Below are 15,549 nucleotides of genomic sequence, written 5' to 3' on the forward strand. Positions count from 1 at the left end.
ATGGGCTGCCCAGGGAGGTGGTGGAGTTGGTGTCCCTGGAGGTGTTCAGGAAAAGACTGGATGAGGCATTTAGTGCTATGGTCTAGTTGACTGGATAAGGCTAGGTGATAGGTGGGACTGGATGAGCTTGGAGGTCTCTTCCAACCTGCTTGATTCTATAATTCTATTAGTCTCTAGGGAAAAAGAGCTTACATTGTGTATATCGTGCAGAAGAGTAAAGCTTTGCATATGGAAATTGGTTCTTCACTGATATGTAGTGGATGTTTGCAGACCTTCTCTGCTCAGTAAAAAGAAATGTCTCCTGAGTCTAATCAGGATAATCATTATGCTCTGGTTTCATCCTAGAGGCTCCTGGGTTGAAAGAAGGAGATTGCTAAGATGTAGACACTTCCAGTTAGCAAATACCAAATCACTCTTACAAGGCCTGCGCTTTTCTGTTAACTGCATGAAGCTGTGGTGCCTCCTAACTTAGATAACCTAGAGTTAGGTGTCAGAAGTTTAATGGAATAAATCTCAAGCTGTATCTCTGAAGTGTTATGGCTTTGAAAAGAAACCTTTTGTCTTCCACTTCTCAAGGCAAAATTAAAACAACCAGAGCTTGCAAGGTGCAGCAGCTCAGAGGTTTCACTGCTGTTAAAGGTTCTAAAATTACCTTTGGACACAAATGAAAATGAACTTTTTCTTTGCTTGCCAAGGTGCTTTGATTTATGGTCACATAAAGGTCAGCAGTTTGAGAATAATATCACTTGAAATAGGTAGGCTCCAAGCTTGGCAGTGTTAGGCCACGCCTTTAAACTGAGAAGTAATTCATTGAGTGGAGATCTAAAACTTAAGTTATCTTTCTTCAACATGGGTGCTATGAGTTTGAATAGCAACATTCACTGAATTATGCCTGCATGCTGCATGTTTTCATGACTTGTTATCTGGGACATAAAAGGCACAATGACAGCAGGCATCTTAGAGTCATGCCCACTAATCATCATTGTGGATGAGAATTCAGAATAGCCATGGATGCTCAAACTCTTAGTGTCTTCTGAAGTGTAGTTATTCCGTGATTAAAATGATGCCCCTACTTGTTGCAATGATTACTTTAAAACTTCAGGGAAACAGTTTGTTTATTTATGTATTTGTTAGTGTATTTGAATGACAGCAGATTTCATCAGCTGCCTTTCCTGCCTACTACACCGTGTAAGCAGAAGCTCCTGTTGCAGACATCTGTGCAGCTCATTCCAGGACTGTTTGCTTTTGAGCTCCATCTGCTGGAATTGCGTCCCGTTTCCCACGTCTTTGGTGTTACTCTGCTGCGAGGTTTCATAGGAATTGGCTCTAATTTAAAAGAGAATAAAGAATAAAGTTCACAGTTCTGAGGAATTTTTAGCAAGTTGCCAGTCTTTTTGTTTAAGCAGCCTAAAGACTGCTTGGAGAATACAAGGCTCGAAACACAATGTAATTGTGAGACTGAGGGAAACAAGTAACAGTCCTTTTTTCACTTTTGTTTACAGAGTCAGTTTCTAGGTATTTTAGAGAGATTTGAATTAGTCAGGTCAGGTTCTGTATGAGATTTCAAAAAAAAAAGGTTACTCACTGTCCTCATTTTTCTGAGTTGGGTTTTTGTTTTGTTTCCTCCTGATGTCTGTTGTTACTCTACAACTAAGACAATTAGCAATGCTTTCAATATTTAATGAACCATTCTTCCTCAGCATAACTGTGTTTCTAATATTTCAGAATATTTAAGGACAGAGGGGACCGTGCTGTGCATCTAGTTTGATTTTTGTAGTTCCATTGTTTCCTAACAAAAATGTACTGCAAAGAATAATGTGCAGAATTGGAACAGAGGCTCCTGCTGTGCCAAGCCACTCTAAAAGTGTTTAAGTAGTCAGAGGATTTCATGGTCCATTATATGATGACTTTCTGCAAGTTTTCTTTGCAGGAAGCCCCATTCTCTGTTCAAAGGGTGTATTGAAATGTTTGCGTCAACAATAAGGTATATGTGTAGAATTAGGCTTGCCACCAGCCCTTGGGTGCAGAGACACTGCTGTTGATGCTGTCTGTAAGCCTAGAGAACAAGCTCTCCTCTGGAAGAATTGCTCTATCAAAAAGCAAGCCACCTACATGTAGAATTTGCTTTAGTTGGAAGGTTAATACTGGCTTCCTTCTCTCTGTCCTGAAAGCTCCATGTTACCAAGGCATAGTCTGTTTCATAGTGGGTTTGTGCATATGGTAATTTCAGTATTCTTTCCCTGCTGTCCAGCTGCCTGTTAACAGTACTTTGTGTTTGCTTATGATGTTTGCAACTTGATTTTGTTCTGCACAGCAAACTTTGCCTGAACTGGTTTTAGTTTCTTGATGTGGCCAACTGTACCTAAGTCTTGTGAATAGGGGTAGAGAGGAGGAGATGGAGAACAGAGAAAGCACTGGGCTTGATACTAAAGATAAATGTTCTCTTTTTTTCCCACTTCTGCCTTGTACTTCTCATGGTCATGGTACACCACACTCCATGGTGTGCTCTACAGGTGCCCGAGCTTGTTGCAGCCTGAACTGGTCCATCTGCCTCTGCAGTCTATTCAGTAACACTGCCCAAGCTCATAACCCTGGAGCATCAGTCAGGGTTGCTCAGGCAGGACACTGCTGCTCCAGCTGGACAACTCCCAGTTTTGCCAGGGATCAGGCTCCACACTCCGTGCAGTGCCTCTACATGCTGTATGATACTAGATACCACAGACAGCATAGAAAAATCCTTTTGGCTGGAAAAGACCTTTAGGATGTAAGCCTGTTCTGCAGTAACCTGAGTGCCTGCAAGTTAGATTCTTTGCTTCCTACAGAGTTGTGGAGATAAGGTCATTAACATGTATGCAGAAATGTACTTCACTAAAAAGCCTATTTAGTTCATCTGAAAATAATCATTGTAATTGATTTCTTAGGCTTCTTCATGGGACAGAACTGACAGTTATTTTTTGTAACTGCCACTGCAGAGTAAGTTAAATTGCTACTGTTACTTCTGTAATGACAAGCACTCGGGATTTGAAATTGATCATAGCTCTCTTCTGTTCATGGAATAAAAGTGTGAGTGTTTGTTGGGTTTAGTACAGACCCAAATTCTAATTAATATTCCCGTGTCCCAGACATGTTGTTCTGATTAGAGGCTCTTTGCCTAGGCATTTCTGTGTAGCCTGCCCTGTTTGAAACCCTGCCTTTTTCTGACTTCACTTCCTGAATCCGTTGACAACACTCATAGCCAAACAAAATACATGTTCACAATGCTGTTATTTGCAAAATATTCCCTTGTGAGTACAGCTGGGGCAACAAAAAGAGAGTTTCTCTCTGGATCTCAAAGAGAGCTGACTATTCCTTATAGACACGAGGCACATAGTGCATTAAGCAAGTGTTAAAACTCTGCATTTCAGTGCATACAAGTACAGGCACAGCTTTCGCTACAGTTGTGCTTATTGATCACGCAGTCATCCAGTAATAGACCAAGAGTGATGAATTTTAATCTGTGCTGAAGTAAACCAGATAGCAACAGGCTTATATAGCCCACCACACTGTTTACAAAACAGATGGAGATGGAGGGAGTATACCCTCACTTTGCCCTGTCTTAGGCCTGCCCCTCAAACAAGATGTGGGACTAAAGAAAGGGTTCATCTAAATATCGTATCTTCTTGTGAAACTACAAAGCTGGCACTAAAATCCACCTTCCTTGGCAATATGTTTTCTGTCTGGACACAAGTGCCTCCTGAGCTGGACTAAGGCAAGTGACTCATGTCACAGAAAGCAGCCCATCAGACAGTGTCCACTTCAATGAGTACTCAGTAACTTTCCTACCTGTGCTGCAGAACATGGTACTTGAGAAAACACACAAGTGCAGTGCTGAGTGTCTGCGTGTGCGTATGAGGATAGGGTGGAGCAGACTGTCACTCAGCTGTATTTAATTAACATAGTATTTTATATAATGTATTTATTTTTTACGTAATTAGGTGATTAAGCAAAATGCTCACTTGTAACATCTATTCCATAACCCAGTGCTGCTGAGAGTTAAACATGCACCTTTGCAGGTAATTAATCTCCTTGCCCTGCTTATTTTGCTAGTTGGCACTTGCTAAATCCCTGTAAAACCACACCCAGCAGTGCTGTGTATTATCCCTCTGCTGTCTATTCCTACATATGGTCAAAATCAACTTACCTTCCGGGTTGCTGACATCAGCAAAATGTACTCTTGGCAAACTCCAGTATCCTCCTAGTAACTCTTTGTTTGGTTGGTGTTGTTACAGTTGTATTCCTCTGACAGCAGCAAACACCATCTAAACAGTGCCCACCTTGACACTCGGATTGTGACGTGGAAGGAGATTACCATATTATCATATTTTAAGCATTACTACAAGCTCTTGTGATCAAATCCATATAATAAGGAAGTGGGGTGGAGGGAAGTTAAAGGAAAGATACTGTGATTCTTACAAGGAACCTACATTATTTGCAAGTTGCAGAATCTCATTTTGGTAACAGTAAAGGTGTACATATATCTAATTACCTAGTCAGCTTATGAAGTGACCTTAGACAAGACTGTCCCATCAATTAAAATTATGGTTATTCCTATTTTAAGGAAAAAAAAAAAGACAGATTTTAGACTGCCTGCTCTAAAAAGTTAGCATTCACTAATAATGAATGTCTCATATTTTCTGTCTGTCTTTTGATAGCATCTCTTGCCTCTTAGCTGTTTGGCTCTTAAAGAGAAAGGAGGAGGACATCTGCTCTCCCTTCAGATAGATGCTTGTTAAACTAAATGAATTTGGTAGTGTTGAAAATCCTGGTGTACTAGTTGTTTCCCCACCCTAAGGTATATATTTGTATTGCCACTGGACTAAGCCCCAAGATTACTTTATGAAAAATGAATGAGTAATGCCAGAGAAGTTTTTTTCAGCAAGTTACTGAAAAGAGGCAACATACGAGTCACTGCCTTAAAGCACGTTGTGCTTTTGATTTCACACTAGGTTGTTTTCCCAGCTTTTTTACTCCTAAGGAGTTTGGAATCCATAGCAACCCCCACAGGGGAAAGGATTTCAAGATGGGGAAGAAGGTTATAAAACTATTTCACTGTTGATACCAGCATTGTCATAAATACAAGCATATAAGGGCCAGCTCCTGATTAGGAAGGAACATAGAAAAAAAGGTGAATGTTTCTATTTTGAAGCCTACAGCACGTTTTGTTTTTTAAAATACACCCCTTTGCCTTAATCTTCTTGGGGGCATGAATTTAATAAAAAGCATGTCAGATCAAGCAGCCAGCTACTCCAATTATGGAGCAATTTCACGCACTGGCTTTCTACCCCTCTACCTGTTTAAAGTTAGGTGTTGGAACTGGGTCACCAGAATACAGCAGGCAAGCGAGGCAGGTTCCCATTAGGAGCTACAACTTCACAACTCAAAAAGTTGTACTAATTTAGCCACTGGGATCTAGCTTCTCCCTCTCCTCCTCACATGCTCTCCAGCACATGCTGTAGCTACAGAGCAAGTTTAGCATAATCTTTACCCTTTAAAGTTAAGCATAAAGGGCATTTTCCCAACTAAGGTACTATCCAAAAAAAAAAAGTGTGAGGGGAGAAATACATTTTAATTATTTTATTTTTCTTAAATATAATAAAACCTTCTAGAATTTTTCCAGAAACAGAGACATTAAAAAAATTATACTTTATTACAAATGGTAAACTCAGAGTGCTAAAAAAACAAACAAACAAAACAAAACCAACCTCTTATTTACAAACAATACTGGGCAGTGCCCAAGCAAACAACATAAAAATAACTTACAAAGTCATGAAGTAGTTTATTGACATTAATCAACTTTCATAAAATAAAATAAAAAAAGGTATGTACATACACAATTTACTTGAAGGCAGGCAGAATAGTTCTGGTTTGTTTATCAGCCTCCCACAAACCTCCCTCCCACCTTTTTTTTTTCTCTTAAGTAATACTACATAAAGCAATCTACAATTTCTATTGCAGTTTAACCTTTAATACTGAATGATCATCGAATGTTAGGTCCATGCAGGTCTTGGTCAATGTTAAACGAAGATCTGACATCTCATCTGAGCAGGAACAGCACTTCTCCCGGGCAGTGCTGGCTGCTTCACTAACTCAAGCTGAAGGCTTGCCAGTCTTTCCACACATGCGCTTTGCAGAGCACAGGCAGGACTCAGCCTTTCAGCTTTTACCATTAGCTTTATGCATCTGCCACTTCTGGGGTTTTGCTTTAGTTATACCACAACAGCACAGTTCTTTTAAGACAGTCTCTTCAAAACGTTTGCAACTGTTGTGTTAGCATTAGCTGGCACCCGCTGTTGACATGGTTCATGACCTTCTGCTTAAGCTGTGCAACCTGTTCTCTGAGCATGTTGGCAGTGGATGCCAGCTCTGAGTTTTGAGCTTTCAAAGTTTTCACTTTTTCTTCCAACCTGGCAATCCTTTCCAACTTCCTTTTCCGGCATTTGGATGCCGCAATTCTGTTTCTCATGCGTTTTCTTTCGGCTTTGATTCTCTCCTGTGACTCCATGTCAATAGGGGACAGGGGAGGAGTTTCCCCTGGCATTTCAGGTACAGTCTGAGGCTCTTCTTTCAGAGCCTGAAGCCTGGGATGCTGCACTGGCATCTGGGGATTTATGTGATGCTGGGTTGCGTAGCCCATGTTGTTTGCGTTGTAGTTGGGTGCAGAGTTGAGCGCGTTGGGGTTGAAGTTGCTGAGATTGGCATACACCGGGGGCTCGCTGTGCAAATTCGCGTTGAAACTGCTGTTGCCGGCCATAGAGGACACAGGTGCCATGCCGCTGTTAACAGGTTGTGCGGCGGAGGTCACGCTGGGCATGGTGTTCTGATTGTGCAGTTCCGCCAAGGCTCTCACAAAGCCTTCCGCGAACCCCTCTTGCTCGTCGGTGACATTTTTGGGGCAGAGAAACTGCGTCGGGGTCGGCGTGGTGGTGATTAACCCGTTGCTGGACTGGATGATGAGCCGCTCCAGTTCAGGTGAAGCCAGTTTCAGGAGTCCCACGTCGGGGGAGGTGAGGATGTCGGCGTTCTTGTTCCTCAGGTGCGGCTTCAGGTTGCTGGATGGGTCGGACAGGTTCAGCGTCATGTTCTGCTTTAGCACTTTGGCGTTATTATATCCATACCCGCCGCTTTCCGGCGGCACGAAGCTGGCGTTCAGGGCATCCTCGTAGAAAGTAGGCTCCATCTTTGCACTCATAGAACAGAGTCCGCGGAGTGGCGCCGGGAGCTGCGGCAGCGCGGAAAGGCTGCCCGGCCGCCGCTTGCGCCCCGCTCCGCACGGCTACCCCAACCCTCCCGGCCGCGCAGGGACGGGGGAAGGAACGCCGAGCCTTACTTCTCGCCGGGGCGCGGAGGGTCCTCCCGGCGCGGGCCGGGCCCGCGGTCCCTGCCGCCGCCGCCGCCGCCGCCGCGCTGAGAGTCCGCCTAGCCTGGCAGAGCTGCGCGGGGTTTCAGCGGGGGACCTCGCCGCTTGTCTCTCCGCCTTCTAGTACCGCTGCGGGGCCGGGACGCTGCTCTGCCGCCGCCGCCACAAGTTGCCGCGAGTACTTTTCCCCGCCTTCCTGCGCGCCCTCCCCAGCTCCGCGCTGCTGTGCCGGCCGCGCTCTACCCGCTCCGCTCGTCTCCACCCGGCGGCCGGAGATCGCGCTGCCGCCTGCCCCGCGCTCTGAGCCCGCTCCCGGCGTGGAGCCCTTCACTTATCAGCGACCGGGAGCCCGCTAAAAATAGCCCATGATGTCACCCCGCGGGCTCCCCATTGGCTGCCGCCGCCTCTCCCGGGGGAGGCGGGCCGCTGGCCCGGCCCGGTGCATATCAGCCGGTCGCCATGGTCACCCCGCCCCTAGAAGCTTCTCAGCGCCGGCGCGGGGCCTTGTGGGATGAGGTAATGCTGGCGGCCCGGGGCATTGTGGGCTGACGTCTTGTTTTTGAATAGCTGCTTGCCGCGGCCGGAGCGACACCGGGGTTGGCCGCCGCCGGCGCCTTCTCAACGGCCACCTACCAACCGCCCGCCGGAGGCCGGGGGCGCCGCTGCCGCCGGCGCCCGCACGCCGTCGCTTCCCCCTGCTTAGTTTCCGCGGCAGGTTGGTTGTGTGGCGGCCGCCCCGGCGGCGGGCTGGACGCGGGCCGCGCCGTTTCCGCGGGCCCGTTTCGGCCTGTCGTATGTGTCCCCCTCCCCCCCCCGCGCAGTGGTACGGCCCTTCAGGTGGCGCTGCAGGGGAGGCCTCACGTGATTTCCCCTCCGCGCCGCCCGCCCCGCGCCTTCCAGGCAGCGACGGGGGCGGGGCCCGGGCCGCGCGCGGGGCCAGGGCGGGCACCAACCGCCGCGGGGCGGCCCCCGCCCACGCGCCCGCGGCGCTCCCCGGCCGGGACGCGCCCGCCCCGCCGAGAGCCCCCAGAGCATCCCCGCCCCTCCCCGCCGGCCTCCCCCGCCCTTCCAGCTGGGGACGGCGGCTGTGTCGGGAGAGCCCCGTCGGGCGGGAAGCTTGTCCCTGTTCTCCGAGCGCCGCCAACGCTGCCGGCCGTGCAGAGGGCGCTCAGCCGCCCTGCGGCGGGGCTGAGGGCCCCGTGGGGCCCCAAGTGCAGCCCCGCGGGTGATGTGGGTTTCGAGCGATACCGCCCGTTCGCTGTGGGGGTGTACGCAAGGGCACGGCTTTGCTGTGGCGGTGATTGAGTCTGTCGCTTCCCGGCTTCCAAGGCGTGCCGGGATAACAGCGCGGGGAAATAAAACCTGAGAGGAAAAAGCCTGGCTCCAGATGGGCTTCTCTAAACTCGTCCTCCAAGGGGAGGGGACAGCGACTGCCTAATTTTAGAAAGAGTGCCCTAGTATTACTGTGGAAGTACAGGTTCGCCGGGAAGGAAAATAAAGCAGCGCTGGAGTGGAGGGATCCTAGCCGAGGAGTAAAGTCTCTGCTGGTGGCGTGTACACCTCGGAGCAACAGATGTGTGATCTTTGCCTGCTCTGAAGTGCTGAGCGCATCGGCGCGGTGCCTATCTCTAATAAAGGATATGCCTGCTGCTTGCAATTATTTCTCTTACCTTCCCCCTCCTCACCTTCCCCGCACACACCCTTTGCTCCGGGAGGTGAGAAATTGTGAATGCTGACAGGCAGCTACCTCGAATAAAGTGCGGCAGCTATTTCAGGACAGGCGGTTGACAATACGGGATAGGACAGGGACTGAAGGGCTGTACTCTTGTGTTGTCTACAGTGCGACAAGTGCTCCTTAGGCTTGCGACATAGAGCTGTTACCTGCCGGCGAAGGGTGGTCTTGCTTTTTATGACAGCGAAGAACTCGGTCTGTCAGGTTAGATCGCTTCTTACAAATTGGTGAAGCTGACAGACTTATGTCCAGGTTTGAAAATGCACTTTCAAATTCTCTAGTGCTATTTTTTCCTAGACATAATGACATAATTACCAGTTACAGTGTAGGAAACAATATCGAAGCAAACAGAAACACAAGCAGCTGTGAAAGAAAAGTGTAGACCGAACTCCCCTCTGTGAAGATGATTTATTTTCCTTCTCCGTTTTCCCGTGCTCTTCCCACCTGACTTGGTTTGACCACATGGTGGGCGCTGGTGTTACTTTGCATGCTGACTGGATTTAAACACATAGTACTTGGGCTTTGTAGGTTTGTGTGAGCAGTCTGTTGAGTCGAAATACAAAGTTTTGGCTGAGTAGTGAGGGCTCACAGTGTGCTGCTGGTCTGCACCTTAAGGTAGGCAACATCTGCAACACAGACAGGTAACTCACACTACTCCACTGCTGCTCTACCTTCAGCTGCAAATAGTTCAGCCAACAGCAAGGTTTTGCATATGCATAGGAAAATCTCTGAAATTCATTAAAGCAGTGAATGCTGGAAGTTGTTTAACTCCCTTTTTGCATACAAGATAACTGGAGGACAGTGACTGACTCTCCTGGCACAGGAGCCAAGGGGCATCAAAGGGAACTGTCAGGTTGAGAATAAACCAGAGAAATGTCTTCCAAGAATCGTAGTTAAGCTGTGGAGCTCCTTGGCAAGTGTTGTGTGGACTGAGGGATTCTAAAGTTATTAGATGAATTCACAGCAGAAATATCACATAAAGACTCTTGAATGCAGTGCAACTGCAAATGTCTTGTGCCTAGGAGAGCATCCCAAGACATAACCGCTGTGTGAATGCCCTGGTTTTTGTGCCTCACCAGGTACCTGCTCTCCACTCGCATCAGAGGTAGGGTGTTTGGTCTGACCTGATGGTGACCATCCTTGCTCCCCTGAGATGGTCCATAAATGATGTGTTTCTGTTGTGTCAGCCTGCAGTAAAGGGCTTGTCTGTTCAAGGAAGATATTACAGAGATATGCAGGACATGAATTTCAGCAAGTTTGCTGTGTAGAGATTTTTATTGTGAAATAAGAAACACTTTTAAGCTAAAAAAGATGTGGATTTTTCCCTGCTTTCTGTTACATAGGAAGCCATGGAAGTAATCTGCTTTAGTCAGTCTTCTGTCCAGACAAATAACACTCATTAAGTTTGTTCTGATTAATTGTTGACATGTTTGTTAGAGTTTCCTTGGTTTGTTTTATCTTTTGGGGGGGCAGGGGGTGTTCTGTGTGTTTCTTTTGTCCTAGATAGTCAAGTTCTGACTACAAGGAACACAGTCAGTGCAGCTTTAACCATTCTCTTTAATACATATTTGTTTAACCTCGAAAACTGTCTTTATAGTCCATCCAGTTCAGCCCCACTGCTACCAGTACAAGTTTTCCATTAGCTTCAGTGAGTACTAGATCGAGCTGGAGGGATTAATTTAATGCAGTTTAATTTCTTTCTTTCTTTTTTTTTCATCCTCCACCCATTTTAGTTTTCTACTTCCTTCCTTTTACAGAGGTGGAGTTTCAGGACTAGACATTCCAGTTTGCTGGAGACGTGTTGCTGCTGAGGCCTGTAGCTATGGGGGACACCCTTCAGTCCACTCATTACATTAATTGCTACTCACTTACAGGTTATTTGGTCCAGGCTGGCAATAGACAGTCAAGCTGGTCGTAAGGACTGTGTGTAGCAGGAGAGCTCTGAAATCAAAGGCAAACGCTCTTAGGTACTGTGAAGGGATTTTCTGCCTAATTCAGGCCCAACTGGTGAGTCTGCCCTTATGGAGGGTCTGAGCCCTAAGCTCACCACCAAAGATTTGATATGCTACAGATCAGAAGTGAGGCCTGGGAATAGAGAGGCAGTGATCCTTCACAGTCATTAGCCAAGGAGCTGGGAAGGTTGGTGGTTATACCCTGATTTATTAAGCAGCTACTACTTTAGGGATTTTTGCCTCCTTTCCTGATGCCTTTAAGTATGATTCCTTTAGCAGATGAAGGAACACTTGCTGACCTGTTTATACACCATAGCCATTTGCATGTCGCCATAAACTAACTTGTGGGTAGGGATTGGGAACAAACTCCCTAGCTCTGCTGCTCTGAGAGGCACTTGTAAATGAATATCGTGTCCATCTCCTCCACCCTCTGAGAGCAGCAGTAATGCAGATTTTGATTTATCAAGTTCTCCACTCAATCAATACAAGACTGACTGAAGCAGTCAGATAATCTGAATAATTAAATGGCTTTTCAGGCACAAGTTAGGATTTCTTATACGTGCCCCATCCGTATAAATTATATTTGGTGTCCAGGAATAAATGGGTTCATCACTTTGTTTCACTTCTGTATCACAAATGCTTTTGGCTTATTTCTAGAGCATCTGCCAAAAGTCCCAAACCAAATCAAACAAAAAAAACCCCCAAAACAACAAAACAAAACCAACCCAAACAAAAAAAAAAAAACAACCAACACAACAAAAACCCAACAAACAAACAATCAGAAAAAAAAACCCTGAACAACCCCAAAAAAAGAAAGGAAAAAAAGGCTAAAAGGCAGCTTCTGGTCTTTTCTATTTGAAACAGTATTGACAGAAAGAAAATGCTGCTTTCCATACAGTTTTTCTTTAAACTTAGCAGTATTGTACCATCTCTAGAGTTTTGAGAGACTTTCAAGAGCCCTCTGGATGTGTTCCTCTGTGACCTGCCCTGAGTGGTCCTGCTGTGGCAGAGGGGGTTGGATTCAATGATCTCTGGAGGTCTCTTCCAACCACTACCATTGTCTGATTCTGTGATCTTACTTCCCCCTCATCAGATATATTTCCACAATGTTTTTGTTACCTAGGCAGTTATTTTTGGTTTGTAGATATTTTTTGTTTTCACTCCATGCTTTCAGATGTGGTATCTTGATTCATTTCTGTGTGAAAAGTGGGAATTACTGCATCTTGCTTTTCACTTGCTTAAGGAATTACTTATAAAGCAGGGTTCTTCAACCAAGGGAGACACGAGTCTGAGAAGTCAGAGGGAGCAAGTCTTTTTCTTTTATTTACCACATCTGAGCATAGTGAAAAAAAGCTGAGAGTGAGAGGGCACAGAGTTCCCTTAGACTAAGTGGAAGTAAAATAATTCACAGATGCTCCTGCTCCCAGTTCCTTCCCAGTCCCTCGTGGTGTGTTTTCATAGCTGGTTGAAGTCCACCCAAGTCTGCAGTACAGCAAAGGTGTGGCAAAGAGATGCCACCTCATCCAGCCCCAGCTTCCATGACTTCTCTTGCTCTTTGCTCCCAGTAGTACACATGTGACCAGGTGGAGATCCAAGAATAAAATCTGTCTGAAAGCTGAGCTGTAACCAAAAAAAAAAAAATAGCTTGAAGACACAGGAGAGGAGTGAGAGTGCAGAGGCTAGGGGGAGAGTGGGACTCACAGCTTGAAGTGAAGGACCCTGGAAGCAGATCTGTTCCACAAGACCAAAAGAAAGCTTGTCTTGAGCTTGTCTTCAGTTTGCACATGAAAAATGCTCCTCAGAACTACAGGCACTTGTAAATGAATATCGTGTCCATCTCCTCCACCCTCAATTAGTCATCGCATAACCAAGCCGTACGCATTTAGTCCTTTTCATCTTTCTTCTTGTCAAGCCCTTTAGCCTGTCCCCCTCACCTACTCATCCCACCAATCATTTTAATTAATCTCTGAATTTCTTTGAAACTAATGGTTTGTGGAATGGAGGAAAATGAGTAGGTTAGAGAGACAAGATTGTGAATGATGGAGGTGGGGCAAACTTAGAAGACTTTGCAAGACCTGTTGGGTTACCTCTGGGGCAGGACAGCAACATTGTAAACACCAAGAAAGACTGCAGAAGTAAGGGAGGAACCACTAAAAACGTTTTCCATTTTCTTAAGAATGTTGCCTGAGCAATTCAAACCCTGTGTGTTTATGTGTAGCAGCATATGAATGAAAGACTTGATACGATTGTCTCTGAAGTGCAAAGGGTCATCTTCTCTTCAGCCAGTAGCTGGGTTTCTTATTATTATTTTCACTGAGTTTCTTACTATTATTTTGCACATTCCCAGCTAGCTTGATAGAGGATTCCAGTCATTGCAAGCACTCAGAAATGTATTTTCAAGTAAATAATAACCTCTCTCTATTTTTTAATGAAAAAAACTATGTATTCTATAATTTTGTGATAAAAGACCTGGTGAAATAGATGTTACCTGCTTTGTCTAGAGACGAGTCTGAAAGGAACCCAGGGGCCCTTACCTTGCCCCTCTTGCTTTTTAGGATGTTACAGATGTAAATGTCACACCACTAATGTGCCTGTTCGTTATTTCTATACCCTAGTGTGGCCGATGCTCAGAGAAACGGAGAACTGGGCAAAGTTCCCATCCTGTGGAGCTTACAGTTGGAAAAATCCTCTCCACACAAAAAGGCTGGCAGAATAACAGTTGATCCACAGTGGGAGCCCAGAGAGTGAAGGTAAGGAGTAGAGGAGGCACTGGAGGACATGTGGCATATGGGAAGCAGACGGCTGCACTCAGTGTTGTGAGCTGGCAGTGTGGAAGAATTTACCTTACAAATGGAAACAAAGTAATGGCGAGTGGGGAGGAGGCAGATGAGCACCTCTAGAAAGACATTTATTGTGTTTGGGGGCACAGATCCTGCTGGAAGCCTGCAGTTCATATGTTACTGAGATGTGCTCTCACCGTGGAGAACTGAAGTTAGCTTTCTGGCGTTTTGATGTTTCAGTAAGGACATTTTAAACTAAGTAGTGGCAACAGAATGCATTGATTGATGGTTGCCAATTGTGACTGAAAGCCTCAGGACAAGTGGATTTAACCATTCAGAGGACTCAGTTTTGATTAGGGGCTCAGAATGGATACAAAATGCCTGGATTTGTAATTAATAAACAATCTGGCATCTTGTCAAAGCTGACACCTCACTCTATCTTAGCAGCTGTTGGAACAGTAGGCTCCTGGCAACCTGGGATAAAGCAGTGTGTGCAACAGGAGAAGGAAAGGAAGCAGGACCAAAAATGCCTTGTGTAGAGCACCACGGAGCCCAGGGATTTCCAGTGAGAAATCCAGCTTTCCTTCTCTGTGCTGCGGGTTCAGGCTTGGACATGGGCAGAGAAGTTCACTTACTGAAAGTCACCAGGGGCTAGTGGCTGACAGATGTAAGGACACCTGTCTGGATCCAAGTCATGTCTCTGACTGGAGTAGCAATAAACAGAGAAAGCATTCAACAGTGAAAGTAGGTCCTGCAGGTTACTCCTTCCCAGGGATTACAGTGGTGGAGCCTGTGGGGAAGTTTACGAAGTGCCTGCTCATGTAATTCTACTGGGAACATTCACTCTGGATGACAGTCCCTTGTGCTGGAGTCATGCTGTGGGTGCAGCTAGGGTTGCCAAATAGCCAAGGAAGGCATTGAAGGGAGGAAAAGGGGTAGGACAATACCTGAAAGCAGAAGCAGAGCTAAAGTTTTGGAGAAGATGCTAGTAAACTGCTGCTCTTCCTCAGTCCTATCTGATTAATAATGAACAACCTGATCTCGGAACACAGCTGACACACCACAGAGTGACTGCCTAGCAGCTCCTCACTGATCTGGGCAGTCCTGTCCCCTCATGTGATGGAAATGTCCCTGAGTTATCCACAGCTGCCCCATAGGACTTCTGTTGGAGACTAACCAGAATACTCAAAACCTTCAAAATTGCTGTTCTTTCCTCTTTGAGTTGGTAAAAATTGTACATAGTTGGGCACAACTAGAAAGCCATTCCAGAATTGGCTGTATGGTATTTAGAGCTCTGGGTACCAGCAGCGGTGTGCACACACGTGCAGAGGCTTCTGTGCAGCTAAGAATGGGGCTGTGAACTCAGGTAAGTGGTGTGAGAGAGGGCAAGGAGGTGTGTTGTAAGAGCTAATGGGACAATGTAGCTGCCTTCTATATAAGCATGTTTTGTGCTGATGTTTTCCAGTTCTTGCATTCCTTACAGTCAGAGTAGGAAAAGGTGTGTGGCTGGCAAAACTGCAAGCCCAGACAAAGCACTTCTGGGTGTGGATGCTGACAGCCTATTGCCAGGTGCTTCAAATAGGCATTTATGTCAGAGATCTGAGGTCAATTCAATGATAGCCAATTTCGGGCCTGGATTAGGACGTAAATATTAATAAGAACTGTGGTATATTTCACAGTTATGTTATT

General features: G+C 46.1%; 1 protein-coding gene and 1 long non-coding RNA gene across 2 annotated transcripts in view; one reads left to right on the plus strand and one right to left on the minus strand.

Moving 5' to 3' along the window:
- Positions 1-15,549, plus strand: part of LOC135177259 (uncharacterized) — a 97,721-nt gene that overhangs the window by 18,561 nt on the left and 63,611 nt on the right. Inside the window, exon 2 of the long non-coding RNA XR_010303004.1 lies at positions 13,696-13,830. This is a non-coding gene — a long non-coding RNA (uncharacterized LOC135177259). The remainder of the gene's footprint in view (positions 1-13,695; positions 13,831-15,549) is intronic.
- Positions 5,668-7,864, minus strand: JUN (Jun proto-oncogene, AP-1 transcription factor subunit). The gene has a single exon (XM_064146954.1). It carries the CDS (start codon positions 7,226-7,228, stop codon positions 6,284-6,286), a length of 945 nt encoding a protein of 314 aa, XP_064003024.1. The 5' UTR covers positions 7,229-7,864; the 3' UTR covers positions 5,668-6,283.

The sequence above is a fragment of the Pogoniulus pusillus genome, chromosome 8 (assembly GCF_015220805.1).
Source record: "Pogoniulus pusillus isolate bPogPus1 chromosome 8, bPogPus1.pri, whole genome shotgun sequence".
NCBI classification, from domain to species: Eukaryota; Metazoa; Chordata; class Aves; order Piciformes; family Lybiidae; genus Pogoniulus; species Pogoniulus pusillus.

Bases quoted from the DNA above. Each gene is read 5' to 3' on its own strand.
- JUN (XM_064146954.1), bottom strand. From the start codon at position 7,228: ATGAGTGCAAAGATGGAGCCTACTTTCTACGAGGATGCCCTGAACGCC.